Genomic DNA, 22,112 nt, shown 5'->3' with positions numbered 1-22,112 from the left:
ATATATTTACAGATATGACATCCTGCTGTACTAACTGCAGGCTGATATGAGCTAATATAAATGAATGTTGTGTCATTGATCTATTCAACATTCAAAGCATAAACATTTGAAATATAGTGCCATTTAGATTATACTTTAACTTTGTAACTGCAAAGTAGTTCTTTAATGAAGAAATATTATTATTATTATTACTATTGCTTTCTCATACATATTTAAAGTTTATGTTCATTCCATAGGGCGAGTTTCAAATCAACATCAAAATGTATGGACAAGTTAGTTTTCTTCCCATAAATTTTATAAAAATTTGTCAGCAGTAATTAATTCCCAAATGGTTATTCATATGCATCTGAAAATTATTGAGAAATGTAGGAAGACATGAAAATAGTTCAAATTAGGGCAATGCTGAAACCAGTAAGTAGCAAACCATTGGGCTCCACTTGAAATACCTTAGACCATACTTCTAGGGGGGAGGTGGGAAGGGGGAGGGGGGGAGGGGGGGAAGGGGGAAAGAGGGGAAGGGGGAGGGGGAAGGGGGAAAGGGGGGAAGGGGGAGGGGGGAAGGGGGAAAGGGGGGAAGGGGGAGGGGGGAAGGGGGAGGGGGGAAGTGGGAGTGGGGAGGGGGGGGGGGGGGGAATTATGCGCACACTTGTGGTCTCTCTTCCTGCTGAAGGTAATCTTACACTAATAACAATCAGAAGACCTAAAAGGAGTCACATGAAAGTGTGTGGTGTGTATGAGGAAGAGAGGAGTATTTGGAGATTGGAGGCAGGGAAGGGGAGAGGGGGAGGGGGGGCGGAGTGAGACAAATAGAGAGAGAGAGAGAGAGAGAGAGAGAGAGAGAGAGAGAGAGGGGGGGGGGGGGGGGATGAGACAAACTGAACTGGGTAGAACTAAAGCAGCATTATTTTATTTTCAACAGTACATCTTTTTAACATTGATACAAATTATTTTCAAGCTATCAGTATTTTGGTAAACATAAGAAATTTACTGAAGGGGCTAATATTTTAACAAGATTAAATGCAATCAATGTAAGCAGGTTTTGTCTCTGAGAATTTTAATTTAGTTCAACTACTCATGTTCATCTCTCTTAATTGCATCATCAGTGTAAGTGAACTTAAATTTCATTCATTTAATTCTCTCATGTGAAACGTAAAAAGTGTAATTCCTGATAGCCGCATATTGCAGGAATATTTTACATTCTTACAGCAGAATGTTGCTTCAGTCCTCCAAGGGCTGTTGCTGGTAGCAAACATCTGCTTTGGGTAATGGTGGACTATTCCTCTTTAAGCATCAGCTTCATGAATCTCGCAGCCTGGCACTTTTGTCGTATCTAGTGTTTCTACAACAAATCACAGTCCCATTTTATTTCAAGGATCATGAAACAGGAGTAGAAATTCGGGGGTGTCAATCAGCAGACACTTTTTACACCCTAATTAACACAAATCTTCCAACACCATCTTTCTCGTACAACAGCACTGTGCCAGATGATTTCAAGACATACTGTTTTAATTGAACCACATCCTATGATCACCTGAATCATGCACAAATTTGTTTATTCATAAGGAGACATGAAATACTTACTCTTTCTACAATTTCAATAACCAGTAAATCAATAATCACTGTTAGTATCCAAAAGACAAATGTGTGAGACTGAGAGCAGATACTGTTTTGCTACATATTTTTGTTACGATGCTTTGCTTTATGATAGTTACTTCATGGCAGCATGCAGTGCAGCACATGCTTCATAAAAAATGAATGTTTAACAACCATAGGAGTATGCCTACTAACTATAAACATATATATAGTGACATGGCTATTTTCAACACATTATACATACAAGTACAGTGAAGAAATGTAAACTAATTAAAAAGGAAGACACGTATGATATTTGCTGTTTTTTCAATTAAAGAAAAATACTTACACTTTAACACTAATTACAATATGGAAAAAAATACACTTCATGTACGTATGCTTAGCATAACGTTAGTGAGTACTGTTGGCAATCAGAGGGCAATCTTGATAGCAATGTAACGAAATTCTATTTCAGAAACAATATTATATGAACTGCACAGTTTATATTGACTGAATGGAGTAAAGGACTTCCAGATTTTAGCTGATTTATTTCAAGAGGCTACTAAAATGCAGTACTGTGTTCAGACAGCAGAAATTGGAAGATTGATTTTAAATATATTAACACCATTTGAGCTTATTCATACCTATTGCTACAGAAATGCAACGACTCTAATTACGAGAGCTCTAAAAACAGCCTTAAGATCTCACACCTGATTTATTATGGTGTTTCAGTGGAATCTACAAACACCCTGTACCATCTAGAATGCACTGGTATGAGATGTTCTGTTAAGCCATCTACATTAGAGAGTGGATTATTATTATTATTATTATTATTATTGGGCTCACAACAGCTATGCCTTTAGCAATTGTCTTTTAATAATGGGCCGTAAGGTTAATAATTAGAAAATCTCCCACGCAACCAATCCTAGTACATCCCATAATGCAGTCATCTTTTGGCTAAAACGTCTCCAGGTCTATCTGCTACCTCTCACCGCAGCTTTATCTTAGGTGTCCTTTTATTAATGCCCTGTAAGTTTTCTAATGACCAGTACAAATGAAGTTTAAAATTAGTTTTCCTCATTGCTACTCTGCTCTAGTATTTATTTCTTCTGCACCTGCTCATGATCTTTTCATCACTTACTTCTTTCTACAAAATCAACATAGAAATTTTCATTTTCTAGGATTACAGTCATGTAATATCCTACTTTCTGTTCTTCAGATTGTGTTACATAGTGTCTGGTTTCTATTAGGAAGACTTACCTTTGTGTATTTAATCCAACTGACAGAGGCAACTGTACATTGTTGAGACTGACAGAACAGTTATGTTTTTGTTCATTATCTACTAGAACCTGCATGCTTCATAAATTTGACTACTTTCATATTCGAATAATTTTAAGTAAATAAATCTCCCTAACATTATATGAATGTAAGGAAATTACTAAGCCATTACATTTTTTGCAACAAGTATCTAGCTTTGAATACGAGAATGTTATCTGAGAATTCTCATAATTTTTTCCAAAGTAAAATATTATTGAAAATTCACTCATTTTGTCAGTATTAGTATAGCGACATATGCAGAACTGTAAAGCAGCAGCAAGTATACCACCTTGAAAACAAATTTGCTAAATAACATTCTCTCGTTTTTATTATGCACTAAAATCGCCGATATCTGATGCAAACCAAGTGGTTGCTTTGTCTCCTTATAACATATGGATGATAAAGCAGTCTGGAGTGAAGGTACAAACAAATAAGCACAGGAGCAATGTGCTCATGAAAGTAGGACAATGAGATGATGTGAAGGGAGAGACAAACACTGAGGGGGAAATCCCACAGCAGAGACAGAAATAATAATAATAATAATAATAATAATAATAATAATAATAATAATAATAATAATAATAATAATAATAGGGAACTGTGAGTCTTGTTCTTACACTAAACACAATGTGGAACTGTTTATTAAGAATAACCCAGGCATTTTATTCCATTGTAATAGTAGATGGGATTAGGTGTCAAATGTAGCTCCAGAACAATTCTTTTTCTTTATACAATATTTCTATACTTTCGTTTGTATCAACATACTTTCTAAAACAAAGCACTGCAGGAAACATCCAATTACTCACTTTCTAACAATAAGTGAATTAAATAGCTTTAAACATAATTCACTTAACCCTTTTAAGATGGTGCCAGAGACTCACACGGGGACTGGTTATGGTAGTGCACACAGGAGACTGATGCAGTCTCGAAATGCAGTGTTAATTTGCAATGATATCTGCTTGGACAGTAGTAAAAAATGGCAGTGGTCTAAGTGTTTTCTCTTGTTAGAGGACAAAAGTTTACACAAATTTTTGAGCACGGGGTAATTGACCACAACTGATTGCCAGGGCACCTTTACTTTCTAAAGAAACATTCAAGTCAGAATATTAACTACATCATAGATTAATAAAATATTGCAATTTCTTTTGCAGGCATAGAATTAATATGATAGTATATCGTAATAAATCCTTTCTATATAAAACTATTGAGTAATACTTCAATCTTCTATAAAAGGGGAATAACAACACATTAAGAAATACATAGCACGATAAAATTCACATGAGAAAAATAATTTCACATGATTAACAGACTTGTAAATATAAATGGTTGAGATTTGGGGAAAAAGAACTGTAGAACTACATTTTAATCATTCTACAAAAACTCTCTCTTATAACTGTTTACATATTTCACATACACATGCACATGCACATGCTTATTAAAACAATGCTTAGACACGCAAAGTCTAAATTATATATTTCAAAACATAAAATACGGACATTTAAAACAGTTATATACAGATGACAAGAGATGATGGTAAACTACAAGCAAACTTTGTTGCAAGCTAATAAAATTTCAGTACCATGATTATTTCAGGTTCATACAAAGTTAAATGTAGTTTCATGCATTCAAGCTAGGCTGGAATCAATTTGTGCAGCCACTAAATCTAATAAAATGTGATTTAGGACACTTAACCATTCCTACAACTAAAAATAATATAAATTAACTTCACTGTGCTAAAACAGTGAAATGTTTTTACATTTCTGTATTCTAACAGTATTGCACACGTCCAAACATTCTTCAGTAGCCTCTCAAACGAAGAACCTGTTTTACGAGGCTCTTATTTTAAATAAAACAATCTTTTTAACAGTGTTGAAAATTGAACTTAATATTGCTTTGACTCGATGCCTCCTTGCCATTTCTACACAAAATAAATTTTTTGGCTTCTTTAAGGAGTGGGTTCGGCAGATCATAGTATCACACCAATATCAGCAATGAACAAGTAATTAAGAATGCTGTCCATGAGAAAATATCATGAATCTCTATCAATATATTATTTATCATCTACTCCGTTCTTTCTTTTTCTTAAAAAAGAAACAAACAAAGAAGTAGTCCACTGCTTTTCAATAATTACGAGTTTGAAGTGAAATGTGTGTTTTGCTTCTGAGCACATATAATATCAAAAATAATACATTTATCGTTGTACTATTACTCACTGCTAATTAACCATGAACAATTCTATACAGTGATTGCCTAGGTTATGAAGACTTTTCTCGTGACCACCACGCTCAGCATCACCACGTGCTGAGAATGAGACTATGGCTTCGCACGCAGGTCGACCATCCCCATTATGCTGCAGCTGAATGCAGTCCGGGGCTAGCTGTCAAAAGTTCAGAGAATTCAGTTGTACAATCAATATGAACTAAAATTATAAGCATTACTGATATTTTGAATGAAAAATTTAATTTAAACGGAATATGTTAAATTACTGCTGAACACAGAGAAAGGTAACCTTCACCATCTACATCTCCAGACAGCCTGCCACCATACAGTTTACAGTGTGTCAAGCAAACCTGTTGTTGGTAGAAAATGGACAATAAGCAAGGAACAAATAAAAATTCCTATTACAAGCACCATTAGAAGTCTAGAGTAAATTTAATTCATTATGCATATACATTTATGTTCCTATTTGGGAAGATTTAATCTGTGGAATGAGATTAAGTGATGGTTGAAGGGAGAGAGGTAAATAGGGAAGAAAGAAAAAGGAAAGAAAGAAAAAGGAAAGAAAGAAAAAGGAAAGAAAGAAAAAGGAAAGAAAGAAAAAGGAAAGAAAGAAAAAGGAAGGAAAGAAAAAGGAAGGAAAGAAAAAGGAAGGAAAGAACTTGCCATTTTGTGTAGTACTGTAACAGTTCTTACACTGACCCATAGCACACTATCAATAGAAGCTAACCTCATATATACAGGGTGTTTCAAAAATGACCGGTATATTTGAAATGGCAATAAAAACTAAACGAGCAGCGACAGAAATACACCGTTTGTTGCAATATGCTTGGGACAACAGTACATTTTCAGGCAGACAAACTATCGAAATTGCAGTAGTTACAATTTTCAACAACAGATGGCGCTGCGGTCTAGGAAACTCTACAGTACGATATTTTCCACATATCCACCATGCGTAGCAATAATATGGCGTAGTCTCTGAATGAAATTACCCGAAACCTTTGACAACGTGTCTGGCGGAATGGCTTCACATGCAGATAAGATGTACTGCTTCAGCTGTTCAATTGTTTCTGGATTCTGGTGGTACACCTGGTCTTTCAAGTGTCCCCACAGAAAGAAGTCACAGGGGTTCATGTCTGGCGAATAGGGAGGCCAATCCACGCCGCCTCCTGTATGTTTCGGATAGCCCAAAGCAATCGCACGATCATCGAAATATTCATTCAGGAAATTAAAGAAGTCGGCCGTGCGATGTGGCTGGGCACCATCTTGTATAAACCACGAGGTGTTCGCAGTGTCGTCCAAGGCAGTTTGTACCGCCACAAATTCATGAAGAATGTCCAGATAGCGTGATGCAGTAATCGTTTCGGATCTGAAAAATGGGCCAATGATTCCTTTGGAAGAAATGGCGACCCAGACCAGTACTTTTTGAGGATGCAGGGACGATGGGACTGCAACATGGGGCTTTTCGGTTCCTCATGTGCGCCAGTTCTGTTTATTGACGAAGCCGTCCAGGTAAAAATAAGCTTCGTCAGTAAACCAAATGCTGCCCACATGCATATCGCCGTCATTAATCCTGTGCACTATATCGTTAGCGAATGTCTCTCGTGCAGCAATGGTAGCGGCGCTGAGGGGTTGCCGCGTTTGAATTTGGTATGGATAGAGGTGTAAACTCTGGCGCACGAGACGATACGTGGACGTTGGCGTCATTTGGACCGCAGCTGCAACACGGCGAACGGAAACCCGAGGCCGCTGTTGGATCACCTGCTGCACTAGCTGCACGTTGCCCTCTGTGGTTGCCGTACACGGTCGCCCTACCTTTCCAGCACGTTCATCCGTCACGTTCCCAGTCCGTTGAAATTTTTCAAACAGATCCTTTATTGTATCGCTTTTCGGTCCTTTGGTTACATTAAACCTCCGTTGAAAACTTCGTCTTGTTGCAACAACACTGTGTTCTAGGCGGTGGAATTCCAACACCAGAAAAATCCTCTGTTCTAAGGAATAAACCATGTTGTCTACAGCACAGTTGCATGTTGTGAAGAACACACGCTTACAGCAGAAAGACGACGTACATAATGGCGCACCCACAGACTGCGTTGTCTTCTATATCTTTCACATCACTTGCAGCGCCACCTGTTGTTGAAAATTGTAACTACTGTAATTTCGAAAGTTTGTCCGCCTGAAAATGTACTGTTGTCCCAAGCATATTGCAACAAACGGTGTATTTCTATCGCTGTTCGTTTAGGTTTTATTGCCGTTTCAAATATACCGGTCATTTTTGAAACACCCTGTACATGCAGTGCTATCGTTTAACAGAACATTTACTTAACATAAAAATCTCTTCACTAACTAGTTACAGTAAATTATCACCAATTTCTAAATTAACTTGACACCCAAACTCATTTCTTGTTGGTTATGGAACTTTTTAGTGTTGAAAACAATGCATCATTTCTCACTATGATAATGGAAGTTATACATAAGGTTACTGCTTGCTGAAGTAACATACCCATTACTAAGTAACAAAACAATAAAGACACACAACCTGGCACTGCTACATTGTCCCAGTACTCCATGTTGTCTGGTGAGGACTTGCGTCAGATGAAGTGGGGCAGAGGAACATGGGGAAAGAGAGTGGTGGAGTGAAGGGAGGCTGATGGCTCAGACAGAAAGGCAGCAATGTAACAGGTTACAGAATGTGGCACTGGTGAGCCCATGCTGGTGCCTACAGGAGACGCATGGGCATCAAGTGAAGAAGTGTGTTGGGAGGGTATCTAGAACAGAGGAAGTGGAAGAGCCCACAGAGACATCACAGTGGATGTAGGCTAACAGGGTGCACGAACACACACACACACACACACACACACACACACACACACACACACACACACACACACACACACACACACCTATTGCCATCCCAATGAACTATCATCAAAGGAGTATCCACTCATTACTCAGTATCAGTCTAGACTGGAACAATTTAACCATATCCTTTGTCAGGCCTTAATTACCTTTATGCCCCGAAATAAGAAATATTCTCATGTCTCTTGGAGACGTGTTCTGCACACACCAAATCTGCGGAATATCCTGGTTGACATACAGGGTCTCACACCTAACTCTACCACCTCTCAAATGCCCGAAACAAAACACAATGTGAAAAATAGAATTGACCAGGAATTCACGAATGTCAGGGACTCACACAATGAGCAAGAATGCACGATCCATAAGTGTAAACATACATAACTTTCAACACCAAGTTAAACTTTTTTAAATGGCACATGCACAATTTTTCTACAGAAATGAAAACCAGAAGTACAATGAGTGACAGCAGACTTCGTTTTGTTATTCTGAAGCTCATGCCATCTGAAATATGTCGACATTCAAGGATTGTGACGCCGCCACAGTTTCTGCCATAATGTGCAGAAAAATGGTTGCCCACAGCAGGCTTCAGGACAGTGGAGGCACCCTGCAGTAAGACAGAAACTATGGCATTGTTTCCGTTATTTACAGACAAAGTGTTCCAGAAGGTGTAAGGTTCAGAGCAGTGAAACCAAGTCTGCCGTCACTAATCGTACCTCTAGTTTTCATTTTGGTAGAAAAAACATACATGTGACATTTAAAAAATGCAACTTTGTGTTGAAAGTGATGTTTTTTACTTGCAGGGATTGTGCATCCCTGCCCATTGTGTGACTTTTTTTTTTGGGTGATGGTGAGGGTGGATGGACCACAGTCTTCTGAAAGGTTTGATGTGGCCCACTACAATTTTCTATCCTCGGTCTTTCTTTTCACTACAGAGTAGTGCTTACACCCAATGTCTTCAATTATTTATTGGATATATTCTAATATCTGTCTTCCCCTACATTGTTTGCCCTATATGGATGCCTCAGGAAACACTGAAATTTTTCTCTAATGTCCTGTTATGAAGTTATTTCTTTTTGTCCTTGTTTCCCATGTTTTCCTTCCTTCACCAATTCCTTACCTTATCAATCCACCTAATTCCCAACATCCTTCTGTAGCACCCCATCTTCGATTTTCTTCCTTTCTGATTTTCCCCACAGTTCACAATTCACTTCTATACATGTTCTACCCCAAACATACTTCTCAGAAATTTCTTCCTAATATTAAAGATTACATTTAATACTAGTAGACTTCTTTTGGCCAGGAATAGTCAGCTTTTTTAAAGTCATCCTTGCTGCATTCATCATGTTAACTTTTCATTTCTGTCAGTGCTCCTGTCACTGTGAAAGACTGCATCCATGTAACAACCTTCTTAATCTGAACACTGCATTTTGAACTTCATTTCTTATTGTTCCCTTTTGTTTTCGAACATACTGTTTATTATCCAACTTTCCCCATAGCTTACGCTTATTTTCCTCAGAATTTCAAGTATCTTTGTGCCACACATACTCCCCACCTCTTGCCACACAGGTAGTATCCCCGTGGAAGACAGAGGTGCAAGATCTATCCTACACACCCACCAGCATATTCTGTTTCAGTCCAGACACAGGCATATACTTCCCTGCAGAGAACTTGTTAATACTGTCTCATAGATAACTTTGCTGTAACTTCTGCACAGCCTTTATGCAGACATGAATGCCAATTAGCTGTCCACATGAATGAATTCCCTCCTTAAAATCACTGCAAGAGCCAAGTTGACCATCCAGTGGCTTATCACATCACTGGACACACATACTGAACTTCAACAGTAGTTTCACAGACTATGCTATCTGGATCTCCTTCTACCCCTTAATACCAACTTCTCTGAGTTAAACTGATGGAAATTGCCCTTACAACACATCCTTCAGCAACTCACTTTTCCAAGCCTTTGTCTCCTGTAGCCTCTTTTCCATATACACCTCTGTCCCCATCTTCAGCCTCTCTGCATTCCATGAATCTATATCTACCACTTTTTCCCTGCTGTCTCCCTTTCTGCTTTTCTAGATCCTTTCCCCCCTCCAAATGAACTCCACAATTTCATATACCGTACATATACCAAGAAGGGATCACCAGTACCATATTATTTTTCTTGTTACCTTGACGCCTCTCCATCTCAGCTGTAAGCCATCCTTTCCCCCACCCCTTCATGTCCCTCTCACCCAACCCACCTCACCTCACTGAACTCACACCTTAATCTGGCTACAGCCTTAGCACAGTGTAGCCATGTGTGTTTTAACCAGCTAGTTCTTAGGACAGACATCGTTCAAAAGCTTAACAATGATTCCAAGCTTGTTTACGTCCCTGTCAATGCTCAGCACCTCAACCATACAGTGAGAGGTTGTGCTTTTCCATTACTGAAAATTATTGCACAACTCTGGGGTATATATATATATATATATATATATATATATATATATATATATATATATATATATATATATATATATACACACACATACATATAAAAAAATCAGAGTTCATTACTGAAAACTTAGGAAGCAGACTTCTTACTAAAGTCAGAATACAACTGCCAATATTGGCTGGGGTGAGTGGTGAAAAGATAAAAATCTGTGGAATGAGCACAGGGGAGACAGACAGCAGGGGAGGAGTTAGGGGGAGTCTACTAACTGTGCAGTGTGTAGTTGTGTATGTAGAAAGTGACTTGCATGCAAACAAAGAGATTGGTGGTATGTCAGGGAATGCTAGGTGAAGATATTACAGGTGTAAGTACAGGAATAGGAATGGAATAAGAGAAGGATATGAACTCCGGGGCGTAGAAAACCAAATGGAAGTGTGTGGCACCAGCATTAGGGTACGAGCATCAAATATGGCAGAAACACATACACGGAATAGGGTTTAATGGAGTAGCCAGGGGAAGTCACTTTGATAAAAGTGATTGTAACAATGGCTGAAATGATGGCCTGTAGAATATGATGGTGTGGTCACATACAAAGTTAAATTTTACTGGCTGATTATTTTGTCACACAAAATAGCTTCAAAACTGATCAGACAATGAGAATCCATAAGAGTATGACCAATCATCTGACTGAAACCACTGAAGGACAATTGTTATGCTTGAAATAATCTGTATGAAAATGATCTCTTTGTGGAGAGGGTGCAGATGTGTAAGACAAAATTTGCACCACTTGAAGCAACAGGTGAAAATTGTATACCCTTGTGCCTAAGACTGCTGCCTTAATTGTATCAGTACTGTGTGTTTGCAAACATTATATAATCAACTCCTTGAGCATAGACTTCAAAGAAGAAAGCTGCTAAAGTATTGTAATGTTCAACTACCTTGCATTCGAAGACCATTATAAAAAAAGAACAATCACATTCCAGAGTGTTATTAAAGATACAATACAACTCTACACATATATTAAACTTCTAAAGGGAAAATAGTGCGCACAGCAACAGTAATCAGAGATTCCATAATCATCTGGTAAAGTTGCCAAGATACTTCAGGCATTATGGGTAAGATGCAGACAGTTTCCTGAAAACTGAATATGTAACAGATTGGATTACTTTGTATTTTTCCTGTTATTTCACACGGTTATCTGCATGCAATTTTTGCTCAATGTGTTTTCCAATATTGTTGTCAGTTGCATCATAGTGTGATTGAAATATTTTTATTTCTGTCTAACATCCCCCAGTGCCAACACACATACAAACCTATTAGGGTAACGTCAACACTTACAAAAAGAGATTATTTCTGGAAATACAAGGCTTAGATGAAAATCAACATTAATCCTATAGTTGAAAACCATTTTTCAATGCTCTTCCAAATTTCAATACAACACGTAATGGAAGGAAATTGTAAAAAGCATTACACACAAACACATACAGACATGAGAAAACCTCCTCTTCGTTGTTCTTAAACCACACTACAAATAAAATGTCTAATATTTCCTAAATAGTTTTCACTTACTGATGCTGCGTATGTTGGGGTGACTCGAATTGAAATAATCGATGCTCCACTGCAAAATGCAATAGGATTAACAATTACTATCTTAAAAAATGTACTTTCAATAACTTAAGACAATGGCTACTACGTACAACTAACTTCTTTCGAGAAACAAATGCGTGTGTTTGATCTGTTTTTTCTTTACAACTAAGAGACATGTTCCGAAATTTCTGCCAAACAGCAAATAAATTTTTTAAATGGTACTGAAGTGATTGACTACTACCACTTTTCTCCACAGAATTCAAGAAGAAAATAGGGTACACACTATACTTTCAATTAAGTGAAAGTGGTTCATTTCATAAGTCACTGTGTTACTTCAACATTTTCTAGTGATACAATATGTTTTTGAAGGAAAACATCAAAGTGTGCCTTTGTTCTAAATCACAATTACATGGTACCAGTACATGTTTTTATTTCAGCATGTCTTTGGCACCTTCAGTATAATTTTCCTTTATTTACTGCACATCTACATTGTTTATTCCAACTTAAGTGAATATTTTGTATACCGATGTTACAACAGGATGCAATTTTAATGCACACTGACTGACTGAAAACTGACATGTGCCCAAAAATTATGCATTACAACAGTAACACAGAAAGAAGTAGATGCACCAGTTATCATCACTGATGAGCCAAAACATTATGACCATTGCCCAACGCAAGACTGAATGCTGCCTGGTGGCACTGCACACGTGTGACGCTATAATGAAGTATTTAAGCAGAGCAGAGATGAAGGGAAAATCATTCTGGTGACGATACAGACTGTAAATGGGGAAACCCACTAACACGAGCAACTTGGCCAATGGGCAGATTGTTACAGCCTGGCCCCTGGGAATAAGCATTTTGGAAACAGTAAGGCTTAGTGGCTGTTTTCATGCTACTGTTCTTAGAGTCTATGGAAAGCTGTTAACTGACAGTGAAACCACAAGTAGGTGGCAAGTTGCTGGACATACACACCTCATCATGCAATGTGGAGGCTGGAGGCTTGCACATTCTGTAAACAGGACAGGCAGTGATCTGTAGCATATCCGACGACAGAATATAATGCTGCAGCAATTTCAAAGAACACACTATTCAGCGCACATTGTTGGGCATACGGCTCTGCTGCAGAGGACCCCTGTGTGTTTCAACATTGACCATCAACATCAATGGAGAAGTGTCACCTGATCAGATGAATCACATTTCGTTGGACCAGGTTAATCGTTGAATCCAGATGTACTGTCATCCAGGCGAATGGCTGCTCAAAACATGCACCACACCATGGACACAGGCTAGAGGGGCAAGGGGAGGAGAGGCAATATAATGCTATAGATGAATTAAATTGGGCTTCCATGGCACCCATAGTAGTAATCGAAGGCATCATGACAGCTGTGGACTAAATGAACATTGCAGACCATTTGAAACCCTTCATGCTTCATGTCTTTTCCAACGGCAATGGTATCTTTCAGTAGAGTAACTGTACATGTCAGTAGGACAGAATCATGAGGCACGATAGTGAATTCACGTTGACACCTCTGCCACCAAATTTACTCGATTTGAATCCGATGCAACACATCTGGGATGCTATCAGAAGCCAGTTCCTCATCCACAAAGCATCAGCCCATAATTTTTCAGGAATTATGTGACCTATACATAGACATTTGCTGTCACACATCTCTGAAAACCTAGTAAGAACTTATCTAATTCCTACCATGCTGACTCAATGTGGTATTTTGTCCCAAAGGTTGACTAACATCTAACATTCTATTAAGCAGGAGGTGCTAATGTCTTGGCTCATCAATGTGTAACCTTAATTTAAACCACAGACATCTAATGATGGAAAGTATTTCCTTGAAAAACATAGCAGCAATAAAAAAAGAAAAAAATATACTGGTGGATGCAGTAAAGCCATTTTTGTTCACCTGACAATTATTGCTTTTTCACTTCCAGACAGGATTATAGATTAGAAATGATAATGGCATAAACATTTCATTTCCAGTGATAAAATTAGTAATGTGATTGTCAAAACAAAGTGTAGGTGGAAAAACAGAAAAGACCGATATACTTAAATAAATCACACATCAAATATCACTATCATATTAGGCAAAAACTAAATAAAAAAAATATGGAACAAGGACTAACAGTATATATTTATATTATAGACCAATAATGACTGTTCACTGACTTTTTAAACTGCAACAACCTGGGAGAAAAATAAAAATATAAAAAGAACTTGGGAGACAAGCAGTTCATTCCAGAAAAGTAAATGGCACACAAAGAAAAGGAAAAAGATTAAGACAATAAGTGTAAATGAAAGTGAGAAGGGTGGATGTTAAATGATTCACAATGTCACATTGACAGAGAGAGAGAATCATGGGAACGTCTCGTTCATGTCATACATAACAGCACACTAAAGAACACTAATCATGCATTTGCTTTCTAAGATAATCATCACAACATTAAAAAACCCTAATGCACGATATGTTTAATGTGTCTACTGTTTTGACCAATTAATTGCTGACGTTACATGTACACGTTGTAGTTGACACTAAGACTTGCCTTCAGATATTGCACACCATCAATACACTGACTCCAAGTTGTATAGGATTTTATAGTTTCCTGCAGTACATCTATCCTTTGAAGAAACCCCAAAGAAAAGACACACATTGATTATGGGCGTGTTTGGAGGGTGAGTGGGCCGGTGGCATTTTGTAACCTTCTGGATACCCAACATTACACAAAAGGCAATATTATCATGTAGGAAAACAAATATAAGTTTGTTAGACAGGTAACTTGCTCCTCCTTATATGAATTCCTTTGTTGCAATCTAGACGCCACAAGCTGAGGAAAAAACAATTTCACAAAATGGGTACATAAAGTTCAGTGGTTACAACACCAGCAGCAAAAATAGGGGAGATCTCCCCTTTTGACACACACAATTCAATTTTTCCTTACAATTTTTTTCGTGTTCACTATGCACAGATATTGAATCATCTGGAATGGAACATTCTGTTTGTTTATAAACAGCCTTCATATGGAAATAGGCTTCATCAGGTAACCAGGAATTAATTACAAAAAAAAAAACTCTTCTTTGAATGAATGTTTCACTACATATCTCTGTTAAGTTTAAATTCTCCCAAATTTATGGGGGGGGAGGGAGGGGGGAAGAGAGAGAGAGAGAGAGAGAGAGAGAGAGAGAGAGAGAGAGAGAGAGAGAGAGAGAGAGAGATGATGATGATGATGATGATGAAGAAGAGAGAATTTTGATATTCTTTGGGACATGCATATGGATGAATTATGGAAAGACAATCAGAGTGTAATGAAAATTATCTCCAATTAAGCTTCGAGTCTTGGAGTGTGTGTTTGGGTTGGAACTGGGGGAGGTTGTGGTAGTGAAGGGAGAGGGGGGTGACATATCAAAGCAAGTATATACAACTCTGTCATGGTTTAACATAAGGAAAAATTACTGTAACAGACTGTAAAATAAATTATTAGAATTTTCTGCTCTAAAACTGTCATGCAATGTCTACTATTTGAAACAGTAGAGCCAAGTTGGTTACAATTCTGCGTCACACAGGCAATCACGCAGAAATGTTCCAGGAAGCGAATTCCATCCCTTCACCAGACCTGTAAGTCAGCTGCAATGTTTGCAGGATAAGTCAATCTTCCCTCAATAAATTAACCCAAATAGAAAACCACTTTTCACTAATAGCTGTGTCTTGAATTTGTGCTCATCTTAGTATCACAAGCTGCACTTCTTTACCCGACATTTAAATTCTCCTTGACCAAATAAAAAGCACCATATAATTCCAAATAGCAAATAAATAAACATGCTGTTATACTATATCTGAAAATGAGAAACTAGAATAAACAACATTTATTAAACTAAAATTCTGCAAGTGAGCTACCCTTGCAACATTCACTATAAAACAGGAGGTTTCAACCAAACATTTTTTTAGACTGTAACTACTAACAACACTAAGATCTAAAAGATGAAAACTGTTGCCTGTATTTCCTGACAAAGACACTTCTTCAATTAAGAAAGGCTTTAAAAGACATCACAGCTGTTAAAAACCCCAGTTTTAGTCATTTCTGACTATCGTTATTGAGTATCATTCCTCAGCACTGTCATGTACAAATCAAGTTAAAGAGTCAATTCTTTTTTGTTTTAGCATGTAACCAGTGAGTGTCTGTACAACATTACAAAAGGTAAATGCACATCAATAAAGTGATCACCACAGCATGTTCAAAAGTCTTTCAAATATTTAACTGAACACCCATGTTTCCATCAGACATTTAAAACAAGGAGAGCACCACTCTTCAGCTATGTAGCACTGCTTGGGTATACAAATCTGTGAGCATTCAAGCTGCTCTTCCCCTGTTAGTCCTATTTGGTACAGGTCCCAATACTTGAGCAGTATTCTAGAATGGGTCACGCAAGTGATTTGTAAGCAATCTCCTTTGTAGATTGATTGCACTTCCCCAGTATTCTACCAATAAATCAAAGTCTACCACCTGCTCTATCTACGACTGAGCATATATGAAGATTTCATTTCATATCCCTATGAAGTGTTACTCCCAGGTATTTGTACAAGTTGATCAATTCCAACTGTGACTCATTGATTGTAGTCATAGGAGACTACTTTTTTTCTTTCTATTAAGTGCATAATTTTACATTCTTGAACATCTGAAGCAAGCTGCCAATCTTTGCATATTATATATTGCAGAAATCTGAAACTGTGTGTTATGTAGAACAGTGAATGTTCTGCTCAGTGCATTAAAAGCTCTTACACAATGGATTTATTAGCTCACAATGATACAATTATATCAATATCTGCTTTTGTAACTTTTATTCTTGGAGAAATTTTGACTGTGATTTGAACAGCAGCAACCTAATGTTCTCATTATCATCACTCGAGATCATTATAGTCTAGGTAGACATTCACTGGAAAAATTTCAGCAAGCTGAAGTAAATAAAGACAGTAAAAACTGACCTTTCCATCAATTCTCAAGATCACAGAAGAAGCAGTTTTCATTTCATTTCCCTCACAGATTTTCCATGCAATGTTACACTTTCATACAAATTTGAGATTTAGTTTAAAAACTTCATTGATAGAACTTGTTCTTCAAGTGTTTACTAATAATTATTAAATTTCAGTCCATGGAATTGATGAGTTTCACTCTCCTTGATGGTGGTTTTTTTTTTATCTCTATGCCATTGTTTACATTATTTCTTAAGTCACCTTTACATAATGACATGTCAAATTTTACTAATGCAATTGCAAGTTGATTATCTGACATATTTCTTCAACAAGATGTGTATTCGGTTTCCATACTTTCTCCTTTTTCCCCCACTATCAAAGACAAGTCTAGCAAATAATACTTATTTTTTGGTATTATTACCTCATCCATTTAGTGAATATGAAGTAAATTTCTTATTTCCCTTTCTTATGCAATGCTGATCCACCACCACACTTAATAACAGTTGATAATGCTAGAAGATCACAAGCCTTTACAGCCATGGCATTACAGTACTTCTCTTAGTCTACATCACACTCCTCTTACGATTAATGAATCACCCAAAGCAACCATTAAATTTAAAGGTTAGTTTGAGCACCATTATGCTGCATTAGGCATAATTACTATTAAAAGTCTTGCACATAGTAAGATGTAACATAATCTGAACATCGTTTATCTTTGTATTTTTTTTCCCTTCAGACAGTGCCAGGAAAAACTGACAGCAAATGCAGACCAAATTCTGAATGTCTGGATTCAATGCTTAGAATCTAACAAATCAAATAACCGGCCCACACTATTAAGAGTTAAGAACCACAGTCTTCACGACCTGCATCTGCCTCTAGCTGTCCCTGGTACAGTCACCCACAACTCTAAGCCCGACCCTATTCAGTCCACACTGCCTCTTACCTCAAAGTATTTATGATTTCCATTGCTGGCATTGGGGCTGCTGTTTCCAACAAATTGTGCCACTCAGCACCACTGATTGTCTTGCCTGGATGTAAGGTCTGTAGCTTACCGTAATCACCATGCTGTCTACTCTGGTAACTCCCCCACACACACTCCCTTCCCCCCTCACTTCCTTCTAAGCCCAATGAACACCACTTAGTTAAAGGTACGAACTACAATTATGTTGTTATCAAAGAATTTTTGTTAAGTGCATCAGGAGATGCGTGCAACAGCTTTCGTCTTCAATCAGAAAAACCATATTACAATCACTGGACAGAATAAATTTCCTTTGTAGGTGTCTTGCAGTATCTATTAAAATACATGTTATGCTTTGGATGAAAATTTAGGCCAGGTGAGATTTAGTTTCAGATCCTCATATTCCCTGAGTGTAAATCAGCTGTTCAGAATAGTGTGTAGCGAATTGAACCTTCTCAACAGACGAACTGTGCAGGCTCGGAACCCAAATACAGATATTTGGCTTTTAAGGCCAACCAGCACACTACCAACCACATTTGGAAGTAAATGTCAGTGTCAATGAAATTCTCCAACAGCTGTGTAACTTAAGAAGTGTTTCGCACAGATGAATTTAAAACCCAAGCTAGATTCCTCGGCAGCTACAAAGACTTAATTATTTAGGAAGGAACATAAATTTGCTTAATTGCACTTAGAAAAAAGCTGAAGCTGTAGAATTAAGCATTAATGGTCAAACTGATGTTTGAGAAAGCAGTGCCCACTACTAATGGCAAAGGATATCTTTAGCAGTATCAACAGGAACAGTCAACAAAACAAAATGAGGTGATACTGCTCTTTAATAATATTGTTATTTGTCTGCTGATTGTCAGAAAGAAAAGTTTGGGACACAAACACTGATACAGACACAAAAGTTTAGTGAACAAAGCAAACATGGGTGGAAAGTAAAAAGATAATTGGAATGGCAAGAAATCATAAAGATGAGGGGTAATGGAAAACAATAACACTTGAAGAAACATAAAAAGTTCTGTTTCCAGTTGTAAATACAATTTAAATCTATCAGGCACACGTTAATATTTCAAATCAATTACAAATAAATTATATCACCAATATTGGAAGACAATTTCATAAGAATGTAAAGCCTCATTGGCAAAATCACATTTCATCTATGAAAATGTAAGGAGACTACTTAGGACAAAGAAAAACATACATTTTGTCCCATTGCTGTCAAGTTGGCAAGTTATGGCAGAAGTGGAAGGCTAACAACAATGACGGAAGAAGTAGCCTTTACAATCATTACATAATTTATTAGTTGCTGTTCATAAAAGGTTGGTTAGTTGTTCCAGATGAACTTGTATAAAAAGCAATCAACTTTACATTGTTGATAAACATTCTCAGAATTCCTTCACTACTGCCTATAACAGCTGCAAATGGTTTCCAATGAGGTTTAAATTAATGTTTATGGAAAGACTGAAATTTCTTTCCTGTTGAGGTCTGTTTCACCCTGGGCCATCTATTCTAAAGTAAACATGAACAAACTAAATAATTAAGTTTACAATTCCATAGTCAAGTCTGGTTGCTGCAGAAGCAGACAAAGGAACTTTATTGTGTCCATCTTAAGAAACGCACATGCATGCATTTGAAATGAAACAGTGATTTTTTTAGTAGTAAATGAACCCCCCCTAACCTCTGGACAGCCAGGAAAGAAGTCGAGTACATGTGCAGCGTTTGCAGAGAAGGGAAGACCTTGCATGATTACCAGCGTCGAATGCGGTGGTGGCTGCACGGCAGGTGGCGGAGCGGCTGCCAGTGACGGCACTGGGCCGGCATAATACGATGTGGGACTGACAGGTGGCGAGGGGTACGGCCAGTAGATGATATGCGGGTACGGCGCAGCTGCAGCGAAAGCGTGCCGGGGAGCCAGCCCCGGAGGCGGAGCACCGTGTGCATGTGGTGCCAGTGTTGCCGCAGGTATCAGCTGAGCAGGGCCCGCTGGGCCAAAGGCTGCCGCAAAAGCTGCAGGACCAAATGGTGGTGGAGCCACGATTGTCCCACCTGTCAGAAAAAGCTATCACTATTCTGCATATAACTATAACTGAAAAATAATGATAATGGTAAAAACATTAGGTACTAGATACAACTAAAGTCATTGCTTGATATTCGCCACTGTGTAAAATGGAGCATCAGCTTTCAAAATGCTGAAGTGGAAACAGAGTACTCCAACATAAAATATCAGATGTTAAATCGCTTCGTTTTGAATATTTTCAGAAGTTCAATAAAGAGAATGAATGGGTTATAGCAATTTCTACTTTACCATCATTCTGTTATCTTTTCCTGTAGCTCTCACTACATCAACAGGAGAAAAATTTCTGATACACAGCAATGTTTTTGCCACTCTCATTTAGGCATTTATTTACATTTCAGTAGTTGTACACTGAAAGTACTCTTCTGTCCTGAATGACGTTCCTAACTTACTTCTCACACAAAATATACATTGCAGAAAGCAAAGAACACTCCTGTTAACCCATATGCTGTAGTAGTGTTATGCCTGAGAGAAATTGGCTATTGTCATAATTAATTTCCTTAGGAAATTATATGCAAATAAACACCACCAATTCCATGAGGACCAAACCTCTGCAATGAAAAGTACACTTCAAAAAAGAAAAACACACATTTTAAAAAAAGAGAGAGAGAGAGAGAGAGAGAGAGAGAGAGAGAGAGAGAGAGAGAGTGTGTGAGTGTGTGTGTGTGTGTGTGTGTGTGTGTGTGTGTGTGTGTGTGTTGCGCCAGCGCGCGCGCGCGCGCGCTGCTCATACCCTCTGATAAACTGTTCAACATGTAGGAAGGGGAATGCTGTGGCACATAAAATAATATTGTGATGAATCACACACAATTTGCATTAACTATGCCTATTGAATGAATTTGCTCTACTGACGTATTTCCAGGAAGTATTTAGAAACATTTTCCTGCAACCATCGGTATAAAACATTAGTTTAAGACTTTCAGAAATGTTTGTTACTGCATACTGCAGTATCTCCCAGCATACGGAAACTTACATTCAGGTCCTCATAAAATAGCAAATAAAAAAAGGTAATAATAATGATGATGATGATGATGCAATGGTTAAGTTTACATTTGGTGTCCAAAATCTTACTAGTACGCAACAAAGCTGCCCAACTAATGCAAAGGGAAAAAACTGTTTCCTGCAAATTCTTTATTTGGCCAATAGCCATTTTCTTACAATATGTACAGTTGTTTCAACTCTAAATTTCAAATAATCTGCAATTAATTACCTTTAGGACATGCTGCACTACATATCCATATTGAATTCATCTTTTACAAATCCTCGTCAAAGTCTGATGGGATGGGGGCAAGTTACAATTTGTTAAGTAGATCCAACTGACTATCTAGTATCCGATTTATCAATAGACAAGCCCACCATGCAAAACCAAAGTAAAGGAAATCTTTCTCCTTTATCACACAAATTCTCAAGCATTTTGTTTGATGTTTGAAGACAACACTTCAGTAATTATTACTTTTGAAACACTACTAGCACAAAAAAAAAAAAGCTACACTAAATTCCTAGTGAATTTGTTGAATAAGGGAGTTATATGAACACTATTACTTTTGAAAACTACTTTGAATTTACTTTTCTTAGTGTTCTGGGTTTAAATATTCTCTCACATGAGTGTCAAGCATGTTGAACCTTACTTGCCTACAGTGTGATGTATTTCAGTAATCTTAAAGGTTACCAATACCAATATGAGACTTCTCATTATCACATTAAAATATTCTGGAAATTTCTAAAGCAGTTAGTTATGCAACATGGCGCGCGCGCGCGCACACACACACACACACACACACACACACACACACACACACACACACACACACAGAGAGAGAGAGAATGAATATTAGATGCACGTAAGCACATTAATTTGAAATATTAATTTAGGCTGCATATTTTATATCAAATGTCCCACACCCAATTTTATAAGCAGCTAAAGCTGAAACTGTTTATCAGTATAGGTTGAGTGTTCTGTAATATACTGAACTGTGGCAGTTTCCACACCATTTTATTTCACATAAATAGGATTTTAACAGTTCAACAAGACGTCTGTGGACTTACCAGAATTAGCAGTAATTATGTATGTGTGCTTTTATGTTCATTTTGACCAATCTCTGACCTTGGAGT

The 22,112-nt window shown here is 37.6% G+C and overlaps 1 protein-coding gene across 5 annotated transcripts in view; it reads right to left on the bottom strand.

Annotated features, from left to right (window-relative positions):
* Positions 1-885: 885 nt before the first annotated feature.
* Positions 886-22,112, bottom strand: part of LOC124802840 (RNA-binding protein fusilli) — a 499,044-nt gene continuing 477,817 nt past the window's right edge. Inside the window, exons 13-15 of one of the 5 annotated variants that reach the window (XM_047263856.1) lie at positions 19,605-19,972; positions 11,969-12,017; positions 5,093-5,266 (exon numbers count right to left, since the gene is read on the bottom strand). In XM_047263856.1, the coding sequence (XP_047119812.1) occupies positions 5,235-5,266; positions 11,969-12,017; positions 19,605-19,972 (449 nt within the window). In that variant the 3' untranslated portion in view covers positions 5,093-5,234. Of the gene's footprint in view, positions 5,267-11,968; positions 12,018-19,604; positions 19,973-22,112 lie in introns of all 5 variants that reach the window. The other 4 variants (XM_047263858.1, XM_047263852.1, XM_047263857.1 and 1 more) reach the window with 4 other exon arrangements.

The sequence above is a fragment of the Schistocerca piceifrons genome, chromosome 6 (assembly GCF_021461385.2).
Source record: "Schistocerca piceifrons isolate TAMUIC-IGC-003096 chromosome 6, iqSchPice1.1, whole genome shotgun sequence".
Taxonomy (NCBI): domain Eukaryota; kingdom Metazoa; phylum Arthropoda; class Insecta; order Orthoptera; family Acrididae; genus Schistocerca; species Schistocerca piceifrons.
This window is presented reverse-complemented; position numbering and strand designations above follow the sequence as displayed.